At 41.6% G+C, this 27,576-nt stretch overlaps 1 protein-coding gene across 8 annotated transcripts in view; it reads right to left on the bottom strand.

Moving 5' to 3' along the window:
* The window catches only part of epha7 (eph receptor A7), a 96,080-nt gene that overhangs the window by 35,449 nt on the left and 33,055 nt on the right, over nucleotides 1-27,576 (bottom strand). For all 8 annotated transcript variants that reach the window (XM_022193788.2, XM_022193793.2, XM_022193789.2 and 5 more), the window contains exon 5: nucleotides 26,986-27,321. In XM_022193788.2, coding sequence (XP_022049480.1) covers nucleotides 26,986-27,321 — 336 coding nt within the window. The remainder of the gene's footprint in view (nucleotides 1-26,985; nucleotides 27,322-27,576) is intronic.

Genomic DNA, 27,576 nt, shown 5'->3' with positions numbered 1-27,576 from the left:
CAATGCCGGTTGAGACAGGGACACCTTTAGTGACCATGCGGGGAGGTCAAAGGCGGCTCTGTTTGAAAGCAATTAGCTAGGCCTGATTTGAAGGAGACCTAGGCTGGGTCTTTCATGCTTTCATGTTCTATAGGGCTGACAGCTCCAGAGGTGATGGGATGGTTATTAATACATATCTGATGCATTCATTGCTGACAGCTCAACACAGCCATCATATCCCCGCCTCTTCATTATTTCCCAGTTCAAGGACCCCACTATCATATATACACATCAGCTCTGTGGATCAACAGAAAGGAATCAAATCCATTTCTTTCTGCCACCGGAGCTTTTTTCTTAACTGTAGCAGCGAGGCTTGATAGAGACATGCTTATCAAATGATGCTGGGGTGTGTTTGGCCACAAAATGAGCACATTAGATGTCAATGAGAATTTCTTCACTTAATAGAATCCCTCCTTCAATTCCCCCCCTCCCCTTGCGCTCAAGCAAGTAAATGTTTTTTTTTTCTTGTCGTTTGAGTCGCTGAGTGCATCGCCCACACCTAACAGCTTAAGTATAGCCCAGTGCGCTACTGTGAAGCCAGGAATCAGAATCACAGTGGAAGGTCAGCGGGGGAAATTGCATTCATGCTACACTGACATGCACACACAAGGCGCACTGTGCATGATTGCCCCTCCAATGCCTCCTGACAGGGAGTTCATTTTAACCTGGAGCGGTGCTCCGAGCCACTTGCTCTCATATAATATCAAAATGCCATTCGGTAGTGTAACAGATGCAGAAATCATTGGTCAGCTTTGTTACATAATTGTGAAACCAGCAGGGACCCCGCTTATTGAAGGAGCACTCAGCTTTCCTGTGTCAGTGTCCAAATTAGGGAGCAGGGCTGGCAGCCTATCATCAGCAGCTCTTAGCACACTCCCTGATTTCTTCAAGTCAGCTGGAATTGGGTCTGAAATAGCCACATTTATTTTCCGTCTTGTCGGGCAAGAATAGAGCAATTTTGACTCTATTGTAGCAAGGCCTGAATTTACATAATCGCCCACCTGTAATGGTGAAACATAGCCGTGTTCACAGCAAAAATGCATCATGGGGTGACCCTCTCACATACAGACAGGTGTATATAAATGCTGATAGTATACAAGGTCGGGGCATTTTTGGTTTGCTTGCACACAACATACACATTTTTAGGAACGATTTCCATCTTCTGTTGCTGTTCTTGCAATTTAATATCACAATCGGGAGCCCAATCGATGTTGGATACTGGACACTACTTCTAATAATGGGGCTAATATTAATTATGATATCTGACCAAGATGTACTAAAGTACAACTGGTGAACAAATGTCATTTTAGCATTGTTTTTTAATGATCCTACACATATATTTGCCATTCTTTGCATCGCCATGTCTTGTTTTCCCATTTTTACGATCATTGACATCGATCTGCAAGCTAATATTGTGTTGCACAGCTAAGTTAGTGGTTGAAGTCATTTCACAATATTAATATATATGACAATATAGTGGTATTTTTGGGAATTCAGTTGATAAACTATATGTTTAACATAACAATGTGGTAATGACTGTTCTTGCATAATCAAGGCATGTTTTTGCATCCGTTATTGCAAAAATTCTGTATATCCACTATTTAAAGCAATAACACCCCATAAACCATAGACATTAAACAAATAAAAACAAACAGTGCACAAATTGTGCTCAATTTCTATTGTCAAAACATGAGTATCCTTTAAATTGCTCAAAATGCCTTTTTTTTTACGTTGTTTATACAAAATAGCATCATCTCCTGCTGGCAAAGGTTCAAAATTTGCTTCCAGTGAAAGAAGATGGATGAGAAAATTTCAAATGAAATGCAAAAGCGTCGAAAATTATCCCACAGAGAAAGCCAGAAACCTCACCACCATTATCACTCCGGCTAATCTCACTGGACTCACTGAGACTCGAGCCAAATTCTGAGGTGTTCAGGGACATACGTGACCACAAGTAGTAAAGCCGCAGCAATCATCTTCTCTGGCTTTATTGCCAATTGCAAATGCAGGTTTAATCTTTTCACAGTTTACCACATACGATATGCTATAAAATCAAAGCAGCAAGGCAAATATGATCACAAGCAATCGGTCGAAACGCCTTTTAATAATGCCAGGTGCGGATAGTAATTTCCTGCTCTCTCTCAGAAATCAGGTCATGTTTTAGAAGGTCATAATGATTAGCTGGAAAGATGGGAAACAGCGGTATGACTCAGAACAATGACATGGAGCATAAACTAAATGTGTGCTGCAGCTTGATTGTACCAAAACCAAGCATTTACCGCAAACATTAAACCGAGCCTCTTGATTTCAAATCCTGACTTGCTCACATACGAAACACAGGGACCGGATGTTTGTAATGAACGTCCCAGGCTGCCAAATAAGAACATTTGTTGACTTACTCTGGCAATCATAATTATCATGACAATACACAGCAGGCCAGCATGTGTGTGCTGGAGGTAATGCGATGTGAGGTGGTGTGCTAGGATGCAACGAAACACTTTGAGATCGTTTCAGGGAGGTCGCTGGAACGAAAACGACACGGTCAAAAACAGGAGGAAAAGCCCCTCGAGTTTGTAAATAATAAACCTCGGTTTTGTTCGCGGACCGTTTTCCATCTGAACCCACTTAATCAGAGCAAATCCCCAGGAACTGCCTGGCGGTATGATCTACAGCCTGATATCCTCATTCTTAATTGCTGAATTTCCTGAGATCTGCAGAATTCATTGCCCAGACAGCCTGATGAAGTCATGAAAGTATGCCATGCCTGTCCAAATCCCTTTTGCTGGTGAGCTGTGTTATAATGATGCTATCTAACTCGGGCTCAGCACATGGACTGTCAGAGAGAATACACTGTGAAACAAACAGGCACAGGCCAGATGAGAAATGAAAGCCCTGGTACTTGTTATAATGTACATGCTTGGCTTTGCTTATCCGCTGCCTCACTGACCTTTCTGCTACAAGCAGCTGCAAGGCATGTCTTTTCGAATACATGACCAGGCTAAGCAGAGATATGCGTTTGCACACACAGTGGCTTTATCGTTTATCTTAATAAAACAAAGACCGCGGAGTGAAAATTCACAGAGCCGATTACAGCGAGAGCCCGGCGCGGTGACTGTGGATATTTACAGGAGCCGCTAAGCAGCCAAACGGCCTTCCACCTCTTTGCTTCCCTTAAATGTCAAAGCACAGCCTGAGGGCCCCGCGCTCCAATCTGAAACCCTGATTAGACATCTGAGCTCCACGGGGATTGATAAGTGAGATAATTCACAAAATGCACTGCGCTGTGGACTGATGGTGTGCACCGGGTCAGAATCCTGAGGCACTGCTATTATTTTGAGATTGCGACCCCTATAGTCACACTTATCTGTGGCTTCACACAGAGGCAGCTGCTCCCAACGCTGCTCTCATTCCCTTATCATCACCAAATAAATCTAATGTTTGGCATCCGGCAGGAGAAATATTGAAATTTCAAATTAAACCCATTGTTGCTGTTTTGCAGAACGCGGGGACATATGATTGCTGAGGGCTGGCATCATAAACATCCATTTATTATAGAAATGCGTCTGTCATCAGGAAGATGATCATATTAATCAGTGCTCATATGCTCTTTAATCACAGTCTTGGATGGGCTCCATCCCAGGGAAATCACATCCAGGGCCCCTCCAGCCGCCTCTGTAATTTTGCACGGAGCAGTCTAGTCCAACATGCTGCTGATTGCCAACAGATCTAGGCCAGGCCTGCAGTTCTGCGAGACAAGATACAGTTAAATCAGATCACAGTCCAATACGAGCCCGGCATGTACCGAGAATGACCCCACTCATAGCGACTGCGGATGGTTGCGTAAGGTGCAGAGTTCGCTCCCTCGGCGCTGCAGTCGGGTTGCTGAGCACCTAGAATCTGTCAACAAGTTCAGCGCTCCACCAGATGAAGTGACAGACACACATTCCAAGTTTGGTTATTTCAGCACTGGGCTGCTGTTTTGATATTTCATTTTGCAAGAAGACAGAAAACAATCCGCCTCACAGCAAGTGGGACAAATCTGCAAAAGTGCAAACGCACCTCATTCTAGGGGGATCACCTTCATCTTTGAAAAATGGAAATAAACTAGCCGGAGACAACAACCAGGGAAAAACGTAAGGAAAAAAACACAGGCAGCTTTAACCTCTTCAACTCCACAGATTCCTCAGCACAAGTTCACACTGTGTGGTTAAAGCTTTGTTTAAACCTACAGACCGCTGTTACAAATTCTAGGTGAAATGGCAGATTTTTCACTGATACCAAATATGTCTGTCTGAATGCCGGGAAATGCCCATAAATTGATCCACAAAAAGTCTACAATAGCTCTAGGTCATGAAAAACTGCAGTTAGAACTGCAAAACCAATCGTGTTAGGTTGTGACAATCTCATAAACTGCACATTTACACAAACACAATATTCATTTACTACTGGAAAGCCACAATATATATATATGTTTAAAAAATCATGGCTTACTTATATTTGTAGGTGATAGAGCACTAAAATAATAAATATTGCCAAATAAATTTCAAAGGCAACACAAAGTGCATTAAAATGTAAGAGTACTAATTGGTCTCTGTAGATTTAGATGAAAATGTAACAAAGATGCCAAATACTGAAAGCTGAAACAAGAAGTCATTAAACTGATTATTTGGTAAAATAATTCTGTCTATTATATTTGGTAAAGTAGCCAACACTCTCACAATAGGTATTGATATTGAATACAAAAAGTGCATAAATTGCACTGAGCTTCTATTGTCAAAACATTGTTATCCTAGAAATACTCAGAAAGACATTTTACTTTACTTTTTTTTTTTACGCAAAACAGAATCACCTCGGGTTGGCAAAAATTCAAACTGTGGTTCCAGTTAAAGAATGTAAACATCATTAAAATAATTATTTTTAAAATCACTGGTTCCAGCTTTGTAAATGTATATATGTCCTTGTTTTTGTAGTCTTCTGTGATTGGAAAAAAAAGTTGTTGAGTTGCAAAAGTTTTTTTTCGCTATCTTAGTATTCAAATCATTAATAAATAAATAATCCTTAAAAAAAGATCATTATTAGCTGCAGTCCCTCACTATACGTTTTCTACTGCATATACTGTGCTCTGGCACAGAGGGGGCCAACAGGGGGCCCTCAAGTTCCCTCTTGCCCCAAGGCCTTCTGGCAGATTAATCCGGCCCTGGGTGCAGCCAGTAAAAACACCCAGGGCTTCCATGCATAAGCTAATACAGAATATATATGATACTGTCAGACAGAGAGGAGAAAGATAACAGCCTTACGGGGAAATAAAAGTAGATTTTAGATGATAGTAAATTAGCAGGACGGGACATCTCTAATGAAGTAGTGACTCCTGATGCCCTTGTGATTCTGATGTCTTCTGTTTTAAAATGCCTCATGCTGAAAAGTACAAATGCTTGGGTCACATTCATGCAAGCAGTCGTGAGGTTCTTTTACTTTTTTATATAAGTCCCGCACTGATCCGATACATGCCTGCTTCAAAGCTCCGCTTAGCAACACACCTAAGTCTGTCTGAGGAAACAGAATCCAGATGGCAATAGCGACCTTACACGGAAACTACCGAGCTCATCTGCCTGCACACTCCGGTTTTGAGTCAATCGAGTGCATCTGCAGGAAATCGAGTGGCGCATTGCCAGGGTAAATGTACCTGGTGATAAAGGATAAGACTGGAACGCCCAGCCGACTCAGCAGCAGCCCCGTAATCAAGGGGACGGCCTGATGCCGGCAGCTGTGCTCGTGATGAGTAACCCCCGGGCCAGACACTCCAGACAGGCCTCCAGCCAGACGGCATGTGGGAGAAAAAAAAAAAAGATTGCACAAAAGCCTACTTAGTGGCTGACTGTAGTTTTAGGGATTGGCTCTTTTTTTCTGTGTCTGTCATCAGCAGTGAGCTCTTCTATCACTCAACTGTCTGCCATGAGCTCACTTGATGTCTTCTTTATGCGCAGACAAAAAAGCAAATGACAGGATGTTAAGGGAACCAGACGGCAGCGCACGAATGCTTGCGACTGGGTGTGTCGCGTCACGCTCGACGAAAAACACACGCCAAGCATATTTGCCCTGGAAGAATAGTTTACAGGGGCGACAGCTCATGTGTATCACTGCACAGAAAGGGGCTGATCCTTTAAACGACTGATCTCCTCTGAGCTTTTTTATGTTCTGTTAAGTTATGGAAGCAGCTAACTGATTATGATTAATGACTGTTAAGCACAGAGAGAGACAAGCCCTAACTGTGTGAAAATTGTGCGGGTTTAAGAAGGGGAAAAAAAAAAACATATTTCACGCATTTGAAACAATTTCAGAGTTGGTTTGTCGCAACTCACTGCTCTAACAATCTGCTTGGATCAAATTCATAACTGTGATTTATTATCGAGTGTCATGTAAAAGCTGTTTGCGGTGCTAAAAAGCTGCCGAGTCTAACAAGAGCTGATTATTCCCAGACTCGGGACAGCAGAGGCTGCCCTCTACCCCTCCGAATGGTTTTCAACCGAAACTGCGCTGAGTGATCGGCTGCTCGCGGAGACAAAGCCGGCTCTCAGGTTGCCCGGCTGAACTTGGTGCAGATCGGCCCCCCGGCTCCCCTCTCAGTGCTCTACAAAGCCGTGGCCACTGTCCTTTGTCCCACATATGCCCCCGTATGCTGTGCCATGTTTAGCAACTGCAAATTCTGCAGTATGCAAAACGTAAAAGGCTTATAACTAAACCAGATCCTTGATTTGATCTGTGACCCTGTGCTAAAGAAGGCCCTTGTGAGAAATTCAATGTGTTTAGTTTAGATTGTCACCATATAATAGTTGGGGTAGCAGATAAATAAAGTCTTTACAAATATATAACTTGATTAGGGCTCCAACAGGTGATTGACACTCAGTCTATTGATTATGTTAAAGGTAATACATTCATCCTTTATTCTGCATGCATCCTGCTGCATGGAGGTGGCATCTTCATTACTTAGTGACATTTATCATTTTAACTCTTTTTTTCATCAAATATTGGCTTCTAGCTTCAGATATGATTCATCTTTTAGATATGAGAATAGACGGCAAATGCGTTCAAACAAAACAAGACAGCAAAGGGGAAAAAATAGAATTTTTCTGTGCAATCTGTAGACAAACATGATCAAGTTATTATTTGAAAAATTATAATAATTGCTACTTGTAGCTCTAGTTTCCAGCCTGTAATTTTCATATCCTCATTGTCCATATTGTCATTTTACTATGTTGGTCCTTTGCATATCAGATGCATATTTTTTCCACAATCAAATTGAGGGTTTGCATAGATTGTAAAGTTGCATGAGACAAATTCAGTATTTATGGTATTTGGTAGCATAAATGGAACTGTCTCGACTTGAAAAAACTGACATTTGTCTTAAAAAAATCTAAAAAATTCCTAGAAGTGTTTCCAGCTTTTTTCCTGATATCTGACCAGTTGATTCAACATTTCAGCTCTTTTGTGACATATGATATAGCAAATACTCTTGAAAAACATTTAACAATGCTCCACTGTTCGTCCAATGAATTAAATACCCCCAAAGATCAAGGAACTTCATCACAGTGCGGCTAAAATTCAACCATCACCATCCACTGCTCTGCTATAATTCAGATGAAAAAGAAGAAGACGAAGGAGTGGGTGCCGGCTTCTTCCGCCACAGACAAGGATTCTTTGCAATCACAAAAACTATTTCGGTCAGGGTCACGACTTTCACTTTCTCTCAACTCGGCTTTTCCTCTCGCCGCTGCACTTTCCACCTGTGCACAAAACCCACAGCTGACAACAAGAAGTTCACACCGCCTCTCAGTGCTGTCAGAAGTCAGGGGAAGGTAGGAAATCACTTAGCTGAGCTGAGGGGAGCCAAATATCCTCAAAAATAAATTGGAATATTTCATTTGATTGAATGTATTCAGTGATGTGGAAGCATGTAGGCTGGCATTTTTGCTTTCAAGCTTGTGTCCAAATTCAGAAATCTTAGTAAAAATGACTTCAAGCTTCTTCTTTCTTTTTAGTTATTGTCTGTAAAATTATTATTTTTCAGTTGAATAAAAACTGTTTGGAAAAGGCAGTGTGAGTGAGTGTTGTGCGAACAAAAAAACTTCATACTTCAACAGCACAAGCTCTGGCTCACTATCATTATAATGATGTCATTATTGCGAGATAATTAGCCTTGAAAATGTATCTTGGGAAACAATCTCATAGTTTGTATTTTCTCCTTCGAGCAAAGTGTCCCTGTTTTGCTGCCAACTATATATTGGACCTGATAATGACTCTTTTCTTCTTTGGCTGCTTACAGAAATTTACTCCACAATATCCAGCATGATCTTTTAGGGAGGGTAATACGAATAACAGACACTCTAATGAGATGTCAGAGATCATCAGCGAAGCTGGGGAGAAAATAACGGGGATATTGAGGAGAACTTCAAAACACTGCTATGAGCCGAGCAACATAATACACCCAGCGCTGCTCAAGGTGGCACCTCGTGGCATTAAGCAATCCAGCAAGGTAGTTTTTGTAACAGCTCTATTAGCTGTATAATGTTTTCTCAATTTGGCTTTTTCATGGCTTTGTGGCGAGCTTATGGAGAGCTGCTTATAATGAAAGAAGCAGGGAATGGTCACATAAAACTGCGGGCTGAGCACACGAATCACTCTCCCTACCGGGGAGGAAAGAAGCCTGTGGAAAGTACTGTACCTCCTTGAAGTCGGCGGACTGATTAAAGTTTGGAGATTGGCCAGACAAAAAGAAAGAAGGGGAAAAAAAGCTCAATCTGTACTTAACTGATTTTTTTCTTCTGTTGCTGTGAATCATATTTCTATTTTCTTTAAGGGAGGAAAAGAAACAGGTACAGCACAAAGAGGAGCTGTCAAAGCGGTTTTATACAGAGGAGAAATAAAAAAGCTATTTCTTAATCTATCCCTGCTGCAAATACCGCGCTCTGGTCGAATAAATTCTCATCCTCCACATGGAAATAATCAGCAGTCAATGCCTTGAACACATTGTGTTGTCTCCTAACAAACCCGGCCTAACACAACTGCTATTAGTCACACAGGGACAATTAAAAAAGCTGCCCTTGCCTGTCCTTTGTAACTCTGCCTGAATTGCCTTAATCCCTCACTATTAAACTCAAGAATAGTTGGTGGGACCATTCATATCTATATAAGGCCCCTGATCTGCGTTGCAGCCGAGCAGAGCTGTGTGGATTCAAGCTCAGAAAGCAGCAGCATGGGGTTTGCTGGGGGGGATGTGGCTGTTTGTGATGCAGATTCCCTACTAGAAGAGGACCACCAGCAGAGTGGAGCACAAACACACAGACTCATACAGTGCGCTGGTTTGTCAGTATGTCAGAAAGAGTCTGGCCTTGTAGCAGGAGTCATGCATCAGCCAGTCAGTGTTGTCTCCTGCTGATGTGATGGAGGGAGGCTTAGGATTTTCCTCAGCAGACTGCAGAGGTGTCAATCTGTTGCAGCATTATTTAATTACATGACGAAAGAACTGAATTCATATTGAGGTGAATTCGGACTGGGAAGCTCTGAAAATGGTCCACATTTTTACACATCCTGGTCAGATTGATAACCTGCATCCTCTCTTTGAGCTAGTAGTTCCAGATTCCCACTTCTATAAGCTAACTGCTAACAGATCTCGCTCTCAACTGTGACAGCATCCTCTGTTTTGGACTTTCATGCTCTCCTGTCTCCTCATGTGTCATGACGGTTTGTTGTTTCTTGCAGGGATTTACTTTCACCGCTGTGAGCAAACTCATTTGCACCAAAAATGGTCAGATTTTAGTAAAATTGCAGCCTTAACTTCTGGTGTGATCATGCCTTTAAAGAAAAGTTTTGGACCGCAATGATGGGGAAAAATAATTGGAACAACAGCCAAGAGTAAAAACAATACTTAGACTTTTTTGGAGAACATTGGAGAAATGTTGAAAACTCGGCACAAACTATCAGCTACTGGCAGCGTTAATCAAACATCCTATTGCATTGGTATGAATGCAAAACACCATGTTGGTCTGATGTAGCACACACAGACTAAGCCTTAATCCCAACTTTAAACCAAGTCTTCACCCTAAAATACAATGGTTTATATTAAGATTGATTGGCATTTTCTTTACTTTAAAAGCAATCCTTGTCAACCTCAGTGATCAAACCTAACTTTTCCCAAAGTCATTTTGCCCAAACAGTGAGCCGTCAAGTAATATGGCAGCTTTCTTGTTGTCAAATCAAAGGACAAAAGTATAAAAAGACAGAATCCAGAGTTTTGATAAGATAATAAAAAAAAAAATGAAGTTGAAAGTTTTCATGCGATGCTTACAAAGTCTAGAGTAAATGGCCGTGAATATACAAAAGACAAACTCCCTCACAGACACTTTCTCTTCTAACAAAGTCCAAACAGGATAACCGCGCCATGTGAAATTGGGCCAAAACAGCTTAAAGTTGCGAGTGACAGCGGAGCTCGCAAATTGAGAGATGAAGGCCGACATCCTGATTAGCGCTGGCAAGGTGTCACATCATTGTCTGCCTTTGTGTATCGGCTGCAAAATTTTGCCATTACGGTAATTGGTGGTTCGTGCGCGATAGGCAGGCGATGGGAGACAAGGCTTAAGACTTAGTGGGAGGGCTTCTGGACGAGAGTTTTGCTTTTCAGGGTGCCGAACGTCTCCCAGACCCCATCCCAATTACCTCTGGGACAATGACAGACAGCGGCTTTTGCCTCTTTGTGTCAGACGTCCGGTATGTTTACTTAGCGGATCTCCAATCCACTTTGTCACCAGTTAATTGGAGAGTTAGTGAGTTATTCTAATGTAAATGCCAGACGTCTTCACACCATTCAAAGTGAGTTACCTTCAGTTAGCTTGAGGTGACGGAATAACAAAAACTGTGTTGGCAGTGTGAGGGGTGAAGAAGCCTTGGTTTCCTGCAACACACCGTGCATATATTTTGGCTTTACAGTATGGACTTATCTGCAGCGACTGTCGGATGCTTTGGACTTCCAGGCTGAATTCATCTTGCGTTATCAACTGCAATTTAATTTCAGCCAGAAAGCAGAGGATGTTATCTGTAATATGTCAGATTAACGAACCCATGCAGCTGAAATACATCCAGTCGATGCATTAAGTCACTGGATCTCGCAAGCTAGATGTAATTTAATTTCGCATTGCAGACAAAATCAAATAACGTCATGACATTAATAAGTGATTATCTCTCTTCTCGAACACGAGAAGAGTGTTTTAAGAAAAAATAAAATAAAACCGAACCTGCTGAAAGCACGGGGGTCTCTGCAGGCCTTTAATTTCATCTCTCATCTTAGACGTCTGCTGCCAAAGTATACTGGTCTTAACACATTGTGACATACTTTTTGGCAGCACTCGACGACGAGTCACCAGCGTGATAGGGAGATGATTTGGGAGGAATTTACAAATTTAATTAGCTCGGTCTCTGAGGATACAGGCTCTTCCAACTTTCATTTAGATGTAATCTTTCTTCTGAGAATACATTTCAGCACACAGTTCTCGCAGAAGAATAGCTCCTCTCGGTCTCACGGCTCGACGACATGAAATAGAAAGTGGCTGCTTGGTTCCACAGAGTGTGTTGGCAGCATGAAAAGTGACAGACACTCGATCATAGAAATATGGCAGAAATGTGAATGAATAATGTGTGTGGTGGATATAAAGGATCCACATTTTTAGGTCGGACAGAGCCACTGCCAATATGGTGGATAATTCCTGGACACCTGCAGTTCTATTTCTATGATGATGCCCTAAAGAAAGAGAATTATAAAGGAGCTCCACTTATGTAATAGACATTCTTGGATGATTTTGCGCCAAAAGGTTTAGGCATGCCTGACAGTTTTGGATTTCCAAAGTCAGTTTTTGTTCCATTCACCAAATTCTCCAATGTTACAAAGCTTTACTGGCAAACCACAACGGTTCCAAGTCTTAGATGAACAACAAATAACAAGAGTTCTACAGCCAAAGCTTCCCCAGCAAGTGCTAAGGCTGCAGCTAATGATTATCTCCATTATCCGTTAATCTGATGGTGATTTTCTCAATTAATCATGTCTTTATATTGCTGATTTCATCCAACTAGTGATCCAGAATTTAGATGTTTTTCAGACAAGAGAGAAAAACAACAAATCGTTCATTCTGAGAGGCTGGAATCAGAACATGTTTGGTTCTTTTTTTTGCATGAAAAATTACTTAATGGCAGTTAATCAATTTTTCAAATTAAGCGCCACTTATTTTGTGTCGATTGACTAATCAGTTCAATAACTAATCATTGTTGCACTGGTATGTTCCACAAATGCCAAGACATTGACCTAATTAGAGTGCATTGGACTAACTTCAGAGTAATTATTTGCTTCGTAGGGTGTAGCGAAGCAAGGACAGTCTGCCAATCTGAATAGCCTGTGCCGAAGAGTTCGGGATGAATTTTAAACAATTAAATCTCCTGTAAAGGAAAAATACACCTTTAAAGTCGTATCGTGGTTGAAAATAGGGTTTGCTGGTCTCATCCTGGGCTGGTTCGAATCCCAGATCATGCTATTCCTCTAATGTCTCTCCCAATATCCTGTCTCTCCTCACAGTACTATCAAATATACACTAAAAAAGGCCAGAATTAAATGTTTTTTTTCTTAAATAATAAACCCGAACCTTCAGATTATACTTAAAGAAAAAAGGGTTTTGTTCTAGACTCACCAGCATTCAATTATATGGGGAAAAAAAATCCATTGAAGTAGATCAGAAACATCAATTTCTCCACCAATAACAGCCTTAATAGGTCATTAAACAGCAACACAAAGTTAAACATAGGAATTCATGAAATAGAAATGAGATCACAGACAATAAAATCCAGTGAATAAGCAACAAAATGACTCAACGCATTAAAAAATGCAGAGATGTAGCCCTGAAAAGGTGTCCAAATGTGTTTTATTTACTCTCTGAGTTATACAACCAAATATCCTGCTTCTTAGAAATATTGCCGTAACCACCTGCCTGTGAGCCGCTTCTCTGAAAATGTCAGGTAAAAATGTGCAGCTCTCTTGCATTTTGTCAACAATCTCTGAAATCACAAGGTTAAACGGGCAATTATTTCTCTACCGAGCGGGACTCACGGCGCTTCAGTCAGACCCAAACACTTCCCGCTAAGTCTTTGTCCCAGCTGTCCAAGGATACAGCAGAGAGAGCAGAGAGGACGGACGGGTGAGGAGAGATCATCCAGACAAAGGACGGGGCGGCCGCACAAAGCTTTTGGCCATGTTACCTTGTCACAGCATCCTTCTTGCCCTCACTAACTTCCTCCAGCCCAGATGTGAAGCCCATCTGCTTCACAGCCAACGCCGGCGTCCTTTCGGATCCTCGGCTGCCATAATCTTTTTACCGTTGTTTTAAACCAAATAATTAAAAGCAGCCTACCAGATGGCTGTCACACACTCCCTCTGCTTTGATAAGGAAAAGGTTTTGGTGCCGCTCCGGTTTAAAGCGAGCGAAAGTACAGATGAGGAAGCTAGCAGGTGTGCAGGACTAAACCGAGTCTTGGTCGAGCCCTGAAAGAATTTGAGGCGACAGCTTTCGAGGGTCAAAAGGTCGCCCGTAATTGCCAGCGGCCTGTTTGAGTGAAGGCAAGTGGACTTTTCTGGATTTTTTTTTCCCTCTTTTTCCTTCCCCCTTCCTTTCTCCAAAGCCAAAGTGGTCTGCCACAAACTCATTATGATTTCCAAGTGTGATGATCTGAATAAAAGGGGAGGGGGGTGAAGCAGGGGGTTGAAGACATAATTAGTTTTCCTCACTGCAGGAGACAGTATGCTGATGAGACAATGAAAGACGGAAAAAAGCCGAGCTGTCAATCTCCCCCGACTCCTTTTCATCTCACAAAGCACCAGTGAGTAATGCTCACAGACCCCCAAAAAAAATCCCCACACACCCTGCAACTGCAGTGCACGACTGTGTTGCACAACGCCGGCCTCTGCCAGCTCTGCAGCCATAAAGCATTTCATAGACCTCGGAAGGAAGGAAGGAAAAAAACAAACACTTTGGAAGCTTTCTAGCAAACGGAAATCGGATTTTATCAAGCTAAAGTGCTGGAAATAAACAAAAATGTTCAATAGATGTCAGTAACCTCAACCCTTAAACCTATCCTTAACTCAAAAGTGCTCTGAAAGTACAAATATATTCACTGAAAGTGTCCTCTGAAACCCACATATATCTAAAAAACCAGTCAGCTTTTCATGAGCTCAGATAAACAGTCCTGCTCTCAGCTTTGGGACAATGCATTCTCCAGCTAATTCTAGATGAGTATTAAATAGTTTATTTAGCTTAAGAAGTAGGAGAAACTTCTCAAATAATAAAGGAACACTTAATCCTTCAGTCTATCACAAACTTTTTAAAACACCACATTTGGACATGTGTGGTCTTCACTGGGCAGGAAACTGACAAATGGCTGATATCTACAGCTGACAGACAAATATAGTGAAGTGAAAAGCAATGCTTGCCTTGGTGTCGTACAGAAGAAGTACTAAGGTACATAAAATGGAAATGCACAATTAAAGTACATGCAGTTAGTTATATTCGACCACTGACGAAAGCACCACACAAATTGATGCAAAAAGGGGCCTTAAAGTGGGTGCTACATTATTCTTATCCATTCTTCAGGGCTAATGTCTATACTAAAACTTGTTTTGCTTCTATACCACAGCTATCTATGATTCTAATCAGCAATTCATAACTGAGCTAAAACACATCTGGAGCTATTTTAAAGCTGCAAAAATGGATTTTATCCACTTGGGGCAACAGAACAAATTAAAAACATCACATCTGACACATCAAAACCTTTGCTAAAATGGTTGGTAGTTTGCTTATTTTCACACATTTGCACCTTATATGTACCTTTTGCACTCCTTTACGTCAGAACATCATTATTTAGTAGTGTGTCATGTCAGTTACACTGCTGTTTAATGGTTCCTAATACAAACACAGTAAGTTTAATCGCTGCTTTTATAGGTTACAATTGCACATAGTATTTTTCTACTGTGTTTCTTTATCTTATATTTGCAGATTTCTCATTTTACTTTAAAAAAATGTCAGATTTTTGCTCATGGTTGCTTAATTTCATAGTACACTGAGTGATGAAATTCTAGTCTTTTCTACTCATGCTTACCAGAGACGGCGCAAAATTAGCATCAAACAAGTAGCAAGTTTATAGGAAATGAAACACATGGGTCTTTAGCTGCTAAATAATCCACTTCTTTTGCAAGCTTTTAAGCTGAGCAGGTATTTTAAAGGTGGTGTGTCACCGATTTTTTTTTTTTAATGGAAACGGCTATGGCCCACAATCCAAAACAATGACCGAATAAATGATCCAAACCTCAAAAAAAAAAAAAAAAGACAAAAACTCTAGATATTGCCAAAATTCCTGGCTGAAGTGACATCTTTACTTTCTTCACATTTATTTGATCCATTACTAATAATAAAATATTGATCAGTGCAGCTTTAAAGCTTCTGTAGATCAAAGACATGACAAACTGTTGTACCCCTATAGCAGGCTCAGGCTGACGTTGCTATTTTCCTGACACAAAATTCTCCTGTGCACCACCAGAAAAATACATCATCGCCTCCAGGACACAGCGATCAAAGTTTAGCTATTGACTGTGGATTGCTGCTGTGACTGTGTATGTGCGTGTGTTTTTTGTCCAGTAGGGGGAATTCTTTGCTGTTGGGCACCTCCAGCATGCAAACCCTGCTCGGCTTTTTTATTACCTTTGAAAGTCCTTTTAACTCCTTCAGCAGGAAATGAAACACTCGAATGGCTCTATTGCAAAGTGCCGAAGCCATTTGCAGCCAGGGCCGTGACATTCCCGAGCATGTGTTCCACATAAAGAGAGGCTCGGGGAGTCACAGGTGCATGCCGACTGGCTGCGTGTGTGTGTGGCATGTGTGCGTTTGCATGAATGTATATGAGAGAAGAGAGTGCAAGCGAGCGAGCAGATAAAGAAAGACAAGGAAAGAGAGTATTTGGGTGTTTACTGAAGCCTTACAGTCACCCGTGGGCAGTAAACGGAGAGCTGCCGCATTCCAGAGCCGAAGCCAGCTGCCTTCACTGACTGGCTTGAAAACACACAGGGCAACTTTAAATATGGAAGCCGAAGTTCACTTTTCTCTTGGGCCGTTTCATGTGTGGAGGGGGAAGGAAACAAGACGCTGACTGTAGATTTTCTGGCGATTTACGGTACGCTGTAGCACCGCAAGTAACAAATGTTTTTATTATCAATTACTTTCCTGATTACTTGATTACCCACTTAGCATATAAAATGTCAATCACAGATTCACTCGGCCCGTCTTCAAATTGATTGCTTGGTGCGGCTGCCAACCTGAAAGATACTCGCTTTAGAATAACACAAAACGAAAAGAAAGCATGATATTTGAGAGAGTTTGACCAAATAGCAACAAAACCCTATTTTTTCCCTGCTACTGACCTCAACTTTTCATTTGTTAGAGGAAGAACATGTTTCCTTCCTTTCAAAAAAATTGCGTGCTGCGGCTTTAGAGCCATTAAACGATAATGACTGCCCCTCCCCGGTTGCTTATTTCGCTCGCTTTTGATGCACTTTTTCTGAATTTAGAACGCCAGGCAGCAAATAAAACTTCCACAGCTTCAACTTTATTGAGATGCTGCTGCAGGAGATGATGATTATTGCTAAGAATGAAACTTTCTCACAAGCGGCAGGGGAAAGCAAAAAAAAGAAAAATCATCAAGATTTAGAGACAAAAGAGGAATAATCGGGTGCATTGTTCCGCCACAATGAGGGCTTTGTTGCTGGGCTTAAGAGCACTGTGTGTCTGGGTGCTTCGTAGTACTGCTAAATATATATATTCTCATCGCAGCTCTTTTGTGCTCAGGTCACACTGTTATTTGTCCCACGCTTCATCTGCCGCACCAGACTGACTGCCTTAATTAGTGGCACTCACTGAGAGACATTAATAAGTGTCCAACAAACCTGAGATGGAATATATTAGAGTTCCATTTTGTCGACAGTGACATTTCTCATCAACTGCCCCTCAGGTCTGTAATTTCACTGAGCGAATACTCTCTGCTCATGATCTGTCACCCTGTGGTGGTGAATTAGGAGGCACTGAGAGGGCTCCGGCTCTCCTGCCTTTATCTGCTCGTGTGCCGTTATCATATAGATGGAAAATTCAAATCGGAGCATGTATGGATCTGTTGCTCCTTTAATACAGTACGCTAATGCTTCTTCACACAGCAAATTATAATGGATTAAAGGATTCGTGCTCATAAATTACTCATTTTTTGGAGTAAATGGACATATTTTCTGAAGTTTTAGCGAGAAAAATCAAATATACGCATATATGTCTCCACACCAACATGATGAAGGCGGATGGAACACAATAACTTTCACAGATTTGCAGATTATAAAGGATGTTTCCAGATTAGGTATACACAATCTGCATAATGCATGAGCGCAATTACAAATCTAACTGTTACAGTTTATCCAGCCAACGTCCCAATAAAGGACTATTTTGCATTGTTGCAGCTTTAATTGTTGGATGCCCGGACAAGAAGGACACTCAACACACTGAGGAATTTTCATGTTTTCTGGCTAGTGGGTTCTGGATTCTTTCATCTAACCAGTTATCTAGTCAACATCTAGTTTCATCATGAGAGAGCCATACTCAGCCATGTTTGGAAAAAGTGACACCTGAACACAGCTGATCTGGAACCAAGCCTTCTTGCAAATTCTTATCAAAAAAGAGAGCACACTTTGTAGAGAACTACTGGGAAACTGCAATATTTACTGTAGATAAATGCAAAGATTTTAGAGCAAAATGAGCTCTCAACCCTTAGAAGCACTAAAATTCAGGTTCGCTTGTATTTTTTGAGAAGCACAAATTATACATTGTCTGTCGTCTCTGGTCTTTTAGAGGAACAACGTCTAGTCTTTAAACCAAAAAATAATTGACGGTGTGTTTTATTGAATTGTCCCACTATTTCCTTCACCAATGGAGTATTATTCCATCACAGGAGATCCGTATGGCTTGTTCAGGGTATAAAATATCAGAAAATAATGAATTGCATATTAACATACTCAAAATACTTGTCCAACTAACAGCAAAAATCCAAAAATGACCTTGAGTTTTAACTATCAACGAAAACTAGCTCGTTTTCACACTGCCGGTACATTTGAAGCATTTCTTCTTACTTAAAAGGTGAATCTGTTACCTAATTGCTTGCGATTCACATTTTTTTTTCTGTTCAAATAATGTAGCCACCAGGGGTCCAACAACAATTTTTACCCTTGGTCTCTTTAAAAGTTTCTTCCACCCATGAATCAGCACGAGCTACTTTCTGTGCTCTTTGAAGTCAAACTTAATATGTGGTAAAACATTTTGAATTTGCCTGAAAAAATGATATTTCAGTGAGCAAAAGCCTTAAATCCTAATGAAAACTGCTGAAAATGAGATTCCCAGAACACTGTTTGGTATCCCTGCTCAAAATCTAAATGTAAATTTCATGATTTTAGCTGAAAAGTTAAAATTTGTACACCTTTGTTCTATTAGGAGGATCAACATCACAGAAGCAGACGTCACAGGAAAATAAAACCCTAAACTATTCACATGGTACACAGAAACATACCACCGAGTCGGTCATTTGGGTGAAACCACCCTTTAACATTCTTGCACACTAAATGTCCTCATTGTGAAGATTTGAAATCCATGTCTGCAGCGTCGCTCTGAGTCACATTAAGGGACGTGGCGGAGCTAAAAGCAGCTGCTTTTTCACCGCTGTATCAAGTAACAGTGTGGTGACCGTTATTTGGAAGGAAAATCAAACAGCCTCGGCTTTAGCATCCTAAATGGAATGCTTGTGCTTCCTCCGACAAGTTTGTTGTTGCTTCCGTGTAAAGACAGATCCGCTGATAGAGGGATCACAATAATCGGAGCCTCGCTGACACTTTGATAAGTTTGCATATTAAAGGCATCTGGCTCATTTTATCCACAGCGACGGAGCAGATTAACAGTTCTTGCTCAACGACGCAGCTCTGTTATGTGAATCTTTAACTCATCGGCCTGTCAGCTCGAACCACTCGGCCAGCCTGTCGCCAACATGTAAACAGTCCAGTCAAACATCCTTCAACATCTCAGCTTCCTGCTTAATGCCTGCAGAGGAATTTTTATTTGTGTACAGAAGATACCGTAAAATACACAAATATAATATCCCCAAAACGCTGATAAGTGCAACAATATGCTGGGAAACTTGTTTAGGGGCTGACTTCTGAGAAAAAAAAGAAAGCGTTGTCAAATGTCTCAGCTGATAAATGAGAGCGGCTGACGTCTGTGAGAGGAAAAGAAAAAAGAATCCAGTAAAGGTGAGGGTCTGACTGAAAAGCCGAGCTGCTATGTGGAAGGTAAACAGCAGATTGAAGGCCAAAAAAAACAAACAAAAAAAAAACATTGCCTCAATCTCTTTCTGCTGCCTTGCAGAGGTCTGAATAATTAAAGCTGTGTCTGTGTCTGCTCGGGGGGAACACAGCCTATAGGATGAGGCTGAATGCGAATCAGCGCTCCCTTTTCAAATTTCACATATTCCCAGCTGAGCCCCGAACATCAGAATGTTGCAACTTTTCAGACAGTTTTCAGAATGAAATATCTCTCTCGCTCTGCAAATGTTCCCAAATTAAAAAACGCTGCATCCAAAAAAAAAAAAAAAACAACCCACAAACAAACGGAGTCGGAGGCAGGGTTTCTATGGAAATAAACAAACGTAATCCGCAGAAAATAGGAGTTTCAAAGAACAACGAAAAACTGATAAACAGTCACTGGAGTCGCCATCGTAATAATAGCTCTAACACTGCTATTAGAAGTAAATCTTTAGAGGTAGACCATGAGTGCAATTAAACATGGATTTTTGTGCTGGTTTTAACTCCTTTAAATAAGTCAATATTTCAGTTCTTCCAACCAGTAGAGTCACCTGTTATCCTGCTGCTGGGACACAGGAACAAAGAATACGGATATTTCTGCGTGTGAGTCTGTTTGAACTGCACATCTTCAATCATTTTCCAGTTTTTGCTGATATCCTGGTTTTCTCTTTGGCCCACGACTGGATGCTGACTCCCTTCTTTCTATCTCTGTAATGTTTAGTTTCATGTTGCAGGCACATCTACATTTGTAGCTCTATTGTTCATCGGCTTTAGTAAATAACAGGACTGGATTCCTGCGTCTTAACTCCCTTGATCTGGGTTTGGGAGCTGATTATAGCTTTGCTGCACGTACGGCTGGGAATTTTCTTCACTTTAAAGTCAGTTTTGTCCATCTCTGATGTGATGATCCAGCAATATTTTGTGGGAAAAAACGGTGCAAAAAAACTGCAGGTTCATCTAAAATCCACTGACACTCCCCAGAGGTTGAAGCCTTTGTGTTTAAGACTCTCTATGACCTTTCCTCTAATGATGCTGTCAAGCCAATATATCTGCTTTAACCAAAAAGAATTTTCCTCAGTAGTAAGGATAAACCTGAGCATATGAACAGTGTTTTCTAGGAAAGGAACAAAAACGCGAACATTTTAGGTACAAATACAGTTTTATTCTGCAGCCAACCAGGTTACCTACAGATTTGAAGTCCACTGGGTGATATGTAAATCTTTAATATCAGGCCACAAATGTATAGTTTCATTTTTAAAAACGGCTCACTTGTCCCTTAAAACAGCTGGGAACTGACGTTTTTATGAAATGTGACACATATAGTGGAATATATTGCATTTTTGGGTACTATTTTCAGCAATGAATAAACCCATATTTGGTGCAACAGCTGAGATTTTGGGCAGCATAATGGTGGAAGTGAGTCAAAATAAACTGCAGCGTGTGTATTCATGGTAATGATGGAACATGTCACAGTGCAGAAGTGTGGCTCATTTATGCGTTTTTATATTTCTGGGCAACAATGAAGCTCCTTGGCACAGAGGAATAAGATAGATCAGGCTACACACAATACTTCCGAGCAGGACACATTCTTTGTTGGTTTTCATACGATTTCGTAACAAGATGAACAAATACAGATGCTGAATATCAGCATCATAATATCTGAAAGCTACCATATCAGCCCTCTAAAGCCCACACTGGCTGAGGCCTATTCTTGCCTGCAGCCCTGCATGGATGTGTCTGCCTGTGTCCTTTCCCAAGTCGGTGAAACAGCCGGTTGCTCTGACAGGCTGCCTGCACCGAGAGAAAGGACCGTCCAACGGCTGTGATAGGGACCAAGTGAAGGGGAAAGAGGCAACGCCAGCTTCTGTGAGGGAGGGCTCATTCAAGCACGGCAGATTCGGGGGGATTTAGGGAGCTCGTCTGCCAGCAATAAAAGGCTGAAACAGGATACTTGGTGAGATTAATTACCTAGATAGGCCACGATAATGCCATTTAAATGGGAAAGTAATTAAAGTGCACCTTCCATGAAAATTATTCATTGCTGACGGATTGGGTGACAGACAAATCAGGAGGCATTTACAGAAAAGCTACAGGTTAAGTGCTCCGAGCTGCTGCTCTGAGACCACCACAGTTTTATTGCAGCTGTTGAATCTTACTGCTTTGCCCGGCTCTCATCAAATTACTGCGAGCATGTGGGGTTGGTGCGGCGGGGGTGAAACAGAATGGGCTCCCAGGTAACGTAAAACCGGGGACAAATGCTACAAAGGAGGATCCGCTTAACTAGAAAATTACACTGGCTGGCATTGGTCAGTGGGGACTCCTCAGAATCAATCAATCCTTCTGTTTAAGGCCACCATGGCAGATTAGAACACAAAAAGGGATAAATCAATGGCCTTATTGTTCCCCAAGTGTTACTTTCACAAATGCTCTGAACAATATCCATTTAGAGATGATAAAGTGTCAATAAAGTGGACGTATAGGTTACCGTCGAGGTGCCGCGGATCGGTTAGCACCCGTGAACATTTAATATTTTAATGATCGTTGCTCTCTCGTAGCGGTAAATAATTACAAAACCATGCGGCAAACTTCGCAATCTTCCCTTTTCTGAACCGCAGACACGAAACTGCTGCAGGACAGTGAATCAGACTTTGACTGAAACAGCCCAACTGAATGGGAATATTTGCTTCTCACGCAATGCAAAGGCACAGAGGCTTTTCAGATCAAAGTAAAATGCTTAGCTTACATTCTTGTGTGCCTCCGTGCCTTTTTATTTTTTTTTCCTCTCTCTGAGCCCCCCCCACCGCTCTTGCTTTTTGCACTGAGAGATTGTACTAAAGGGAATAGCCTGTTGTTCTCTTTGAATGTTTAAGTAGGTTTGGACTTGAGGGGGAACTATAACATCAGCCTACACTCACACAATGTTACACAACAAATGAAGCAAAGAATGGCTAAAAATAAACACGGAAGACCTCTGATGTGGAAAAAGTGTGAAACTCGCATCGCAGATTTTAAAAAAAAGGACGTCTTGGAATGACGGTCGAAGCATTCGAGGCGTTCGGAGTCTATCCAAACTACTGTTTTGCTGTGTAAACACTCCAATTAAAGATTAAGGATCTTCTTTTGCTGCAGTAATGGTATCTAAAAACATAGCCTAAAAACAAAATCTTTATACCACGGCATAAATGGCAAATATCATGCATTTATGGAACAGACACAAACAAAGGGATGCTTTGCCAGACAGATAAAGTCTGTAATGTTACACATCCAATGTTCAACTGACCTGAAATCCCAAATATTAGCAGGAAAATTATCCAATAAGGTAAAATTAAGTGGTAACCTGTGGTTGACTTGAAATGACATGTCCCCACAGTCTAAACAATGCATCTGGCATTAAGTCACTCCTCCTGTTTTCTGCTCTGACTCCCCCACTGAGCCTGTGAATACTTCGGGTGCAGAGCTCAACTATTGTCAAAGTTGCTATCGGAGGGTAACAGGCTTTGTGCTGCTGCATAATCCAAGCAGTGCACATTAAAATCTATTTCTGCGGGCTCGTCCTTTCAGAAACATGCTGTTTACACCTCTAGCTGATTGCACCTAAGCCACATCTCAACGGAATGCGTACACACAACATGTACACACACAAACACAGGTCCTGTAGCCTTTCCAATAACCAATTTCCAATCCTATTTCTGTGCCCCCTTTCCACCGTGATTCTTTTTTCTGGCTCCAAGATGTGAACACCCGCTTGAATAAATATTAATGGTAATTCCGCGAGCAATGCCCACTCACGAGCGTGCTGGAAGAACAAAAGGCCTTGTTTACAAGTGCGCTCGAGAGAAAGCTAAGGCACGAAGGGCCTAGGAGGGCCTCTGAGGTTGGCTCTGTGGCGCTGTTGACTCACAATGGAGTGCTGATTGAAACACACTCTTAACTTCCAGCGTAGGGTGGCAGCGAAGACGGCAAAAAAGAAAAAGTCCTCAACACGACGGATTCCTATTCAACCGCCCCGAGGACGGAGCCGAAGAAATCAAGCTCACGAACTTGCAGCCTCTACTTAAACTCATTTAAGACAGAGCTGAAAGGTAATTAGGTTTCTGGGAACAATAAGCACTCAGTACCTTGTGTAGCTTCAGCCTCGCTCCAGACATTTTCTTTGGTATAATTAGGGGAGGTGTGAATTCCTCATCAGATGGATCACCATCTGCATTCACACACCACTTGCTCGTTCCCCCAATCCCCAGCTACGAGCCCATGTTCGTGCTGATTATCATTCAGCAGGTGGAGATGGGAGCGATGGAGGCGAAGGGCTTCACTTTTTTAAGGTTCTTTCAGTGCTATGGGCCTCCAGCGGCTCGCCATGCAAAGGTTAATCAATTCTGAATGATGAGCCATAAAAGCTTTAATAATGCAGTCATTCTCTAATGAGTGGTCCTGCATGCTCGCCCAGGAAGGCCCGATTGTTTTAGGAAGCTCCGACGTTCCAATTACAAAGCATTCAAGCATTCGCCAGCAGCCCATAGAATGCCGGACACAGTGAGGGTCCAGTGAACAGGACAATGAGCCTGGCAGCGTTAGAGCTAATGTCGGCTGAAGATGAGAAACAAAAGAGACTCATCACATGCTTGTCAATATAAAGCTAATGCTGACTACTAGTTTGCCCTTCAGCTGAAAGTTTTGAGTGCCCCGTTCAAGTCTTAGAAACTGTCCTTAAACCTGGAGCAAAGATAGAACTTATTATAGACGCAATGGAGCCGTAAAGCTTCATAGAGAGGAGATTGGGGTGGAGAGATAGATCAACAGAGCATCCAACTTCAAAACAAGCGCTTTTCTTTACTTGTTTCATACCAAGAGTTGACAGTAGTTTGTTTACACCACAACCGTCTTGTTCCTTTCAACCAATTAGTCATTCTTTTAACCATGAAGACAACTATTTTCTTTTGACCCAAACCATAATTATTCCCAAACCCTAATCAAGAGCAGTCTTTCGTGACAATGGAAATGTTTGGCTACTTCTCATGTCATGATTAAAGTTCTCTTCCTAACAACTGGGAAATTCTTCACTTGTGACTATATTGAGATCCCAATCAAGTAGTATTTGTGGGCAAAATAGCCACGCAACAATCAAAGAGTGCTTTCGAAAGCCATTCAAAAGACATTATATATTTTCCTGCACTTGGCATTAAAATTTAGATTAGGAGATTTTCCCAGATAGAGACTAATTTTAGTCTCTCAATCAAAAAAACTCATTGTAACTACAGCCATTTAATGTGTTCTGGTTGGAAAAGAGTTATCCGGAGTTAGATCGCTATTGAATGAAGACTGACCTCTTATTAAATATCTCATATCACTCAGTTATGCTGTGCATTATAAAGAAAAAAATATATTAAACCTGCGCTGGTTTTCATTCTGCACATTCAATTTATTCTTTTCAGTGCTGTCTTCTGTAATTCCTGCCTTCATTTTAAAGGTATTATTCTGTCCTGCTGTCCTGCCATTGAACAGATGGAGAGGGTCGCCTCGCCTTGAAGAGCTGCTAACCACGAAGGAATTTGATTAGTCCGGGTTTCAAAGAGGAGTTTTAGCAGTGCATCATGATCTAAATACTAATTCAGACACTAATCTGCCTCCCATACCATAAAACACAGCTACAAAAATCAAGGAATCATTGTAATAATCTAATTTACACATACTAATGATCACTAAAAACGGTTAAAATCTCAGCTTTCTGTTCCATTCAGGCCAAAAGCGCTGATTATAGTGTTAGAGCACGTTGAAAGGTGGCACTTATTCAAAATGATAAACATGACACTATCTTGGCCGACACTGCACTGGCTTTCACAACAGCTAATGGCTAAATATTCCGCCAGGTTAACTGCGTAATTGTGTGTTGTCAACATGCCACATGCAATTATGAGTGACCACAAAAGAGCATGTGTTAATTGTTATGTCTCCTTTTTTGTCCTGAAGGTCATCCTCCACCCGGCATCCTCCCGTCCTTGGCCACGCAACCCCTCGGCGCATTCCAGCTCATGTCTCTGTCACGAACTGAGCCACGCAAAATACATCATCCCCAAACGCTACATCCCTCTCACATTCATTCAGCCGATCGCCTCTATCTTTTCCTCAGTCTCTTCCACAGACACACACGTCTCATAAACGAGAGATATTTACTGTGGGGTTTTTTTGTAGCGCCACATGCAGCTAGACATTTCTGAAGAGAAAATTGGAACATTAGCTGCTTTATTTAAGACTAAAATGATGACATGAATGTCAGCCACTAAACCAAAATGATGGTGATGTAAAAGCAGCGGGACACGAGTTACCCAAACATGGCAGGGGACAGGTGTAGTTATCCAGAGACAGAAGTTGTATATCCAGCTAAAGCCTCAATACTCTCTGTGCAGCCTTCTTTTTATCACCATAGTCAGAACATAGTCTTTAGGGCCAACTGTGTTTCACGGATGCTCAAGCATGAAAGAGGAATCTTGTTGGGTGGATCCATAGAAATAATGAATAAAAAAGGCTTTAGAGTTTGTCACTGCAAAACACAGCATTTTAATTACGGCAAATTCCCTCGAGACCGAGCTGCAAATACACTACTAGCTGTTTAGGTACCGCTGGGATTCTGCATTGCTAAGCTAATAATGTTTGCCACTGCAGTGCTGATATACACATTAAATTAATCTGGGTAATATGCATACTGGAAATATTATGGATCATATCAGACTATAGCCATTAATGTTAATGGGGAATCATTACCGTGGTTTGCATATGAGAGGTTTTCAAAATTAAACTGTCAATCGACAAGGTCCTAATGTCTAATGCTCTCTCAGCTGTGAGCGCCATGCTACTGTAGAACACACCCCAGAAACTGTGCAAAGGGCAGTACACTGCAGCTTTAAGGATATAATATAACGTGTAGAGAAATGTAGGGATTTAGTGCAACACTGTAGCAAGGACATAGTGAGCTTAAGGGCTAGTACCTGACCTTGACGTGTTTGTTTCCAGATTGAAACTTACATGTAAAAATATAGGTTTTTTTATGGGTTACAATAAATATTTTTGATGAGCAAAAGCATAAGTCTTACATCTTTAAGAATTTGCCAGGAAAAACTGCACCCTCGCATTTTTATTTAGGTATACCCTATAAACAAGATACAGTGTGATAGGTGTTGAGACATATTGGCAGGTGTATTTTTGAACCATGGAAATATGTATGCTTGGTATATCCTCCTGTTTTCAGTCTTCGTGTTAAGGTAGGTGCAATATTCAATTCCATATACAAACCACACACAGTGGTATTCATGAAAATCTTGGACGTTTATCACGAAAATGGTAAAAAAAAAGAAGGTGCAAAATCAACTGATTTCCAACTCTAATTCAATTAACAGGCACGTTCACTCACAAAAGAGCACTGCACTGCAAAGAAACTGTCCATACTCATGAATCCATATTTTCAATAAACTTTTTGATGTAAGACTCCTTACCTGCTTGACCGGTAGCGATGCTGACCGCCGCAAACAGCCTCTGCGTCCGGCTCAGGTCCGACACCCCGTTGACAGCCTCCACCTCAAAAGTGTAGTTGGCATGGGCGAGCAGGTCCATAATGGTCACATAAGTGTCCACTAATCCTGACTGCGCCGGAGAGTATCCCACATTTGGCCCACACGGTACACACTCCTCGGGTTCCCAGCTGCAGCGCCGGCATATAACCCTGTAGGTGACGTCGTTGCGACCGCCGGTGTCGGCTGGCGGGCTCCACTCCAGGCTAACGGTGGTCTGGTTGATGTTGTAGACCAGGTTCTGCGGCGCCGAGGGAGGTCCTGTCAGAGGTGGACACGGGAGAAGCCAGAATTAAATAACTGAGTGCCAAGGAAAGTGACAGCCAAGAGGGTGCATTGACTGGATCTGTGCTTTCACTGTTCTCTGAGAAAGAAAGAAAGAAAGAAAGAAAGAAAGAAAGAAAGAAAGAAAGAAAGAAAGAAAGAAAGAGGAAAAAAAAAAAAAGCTACAGGACATGCCAGCTCCAGCCCCAGAGCCAAACATTGACACTCAATTATAATAAGACTCACATCCAG

This window comes from Acanthochromis polyacanthus, chromosome 16 (assembly GCF_021347895.1).
Source record: "Acanthochromis polyacanthus isolate Apoly-LR-REF ecotype Palm Island chromosome 16, KAUST_Apoly_ChrSc, whole genome shotgun sequence".
Taxonomy (NCBI): Eukaryota; Metazoa; Chordata; class Actinopteri; family Pomacentridae; genus Acanthochromis; species Acanthochromis polyacanthus.
The sequence above is the reverse complement of the archived record's forward strand: the minus strand, read 5'-3'. Positions and strand labels throughout refer to the sequence as shown.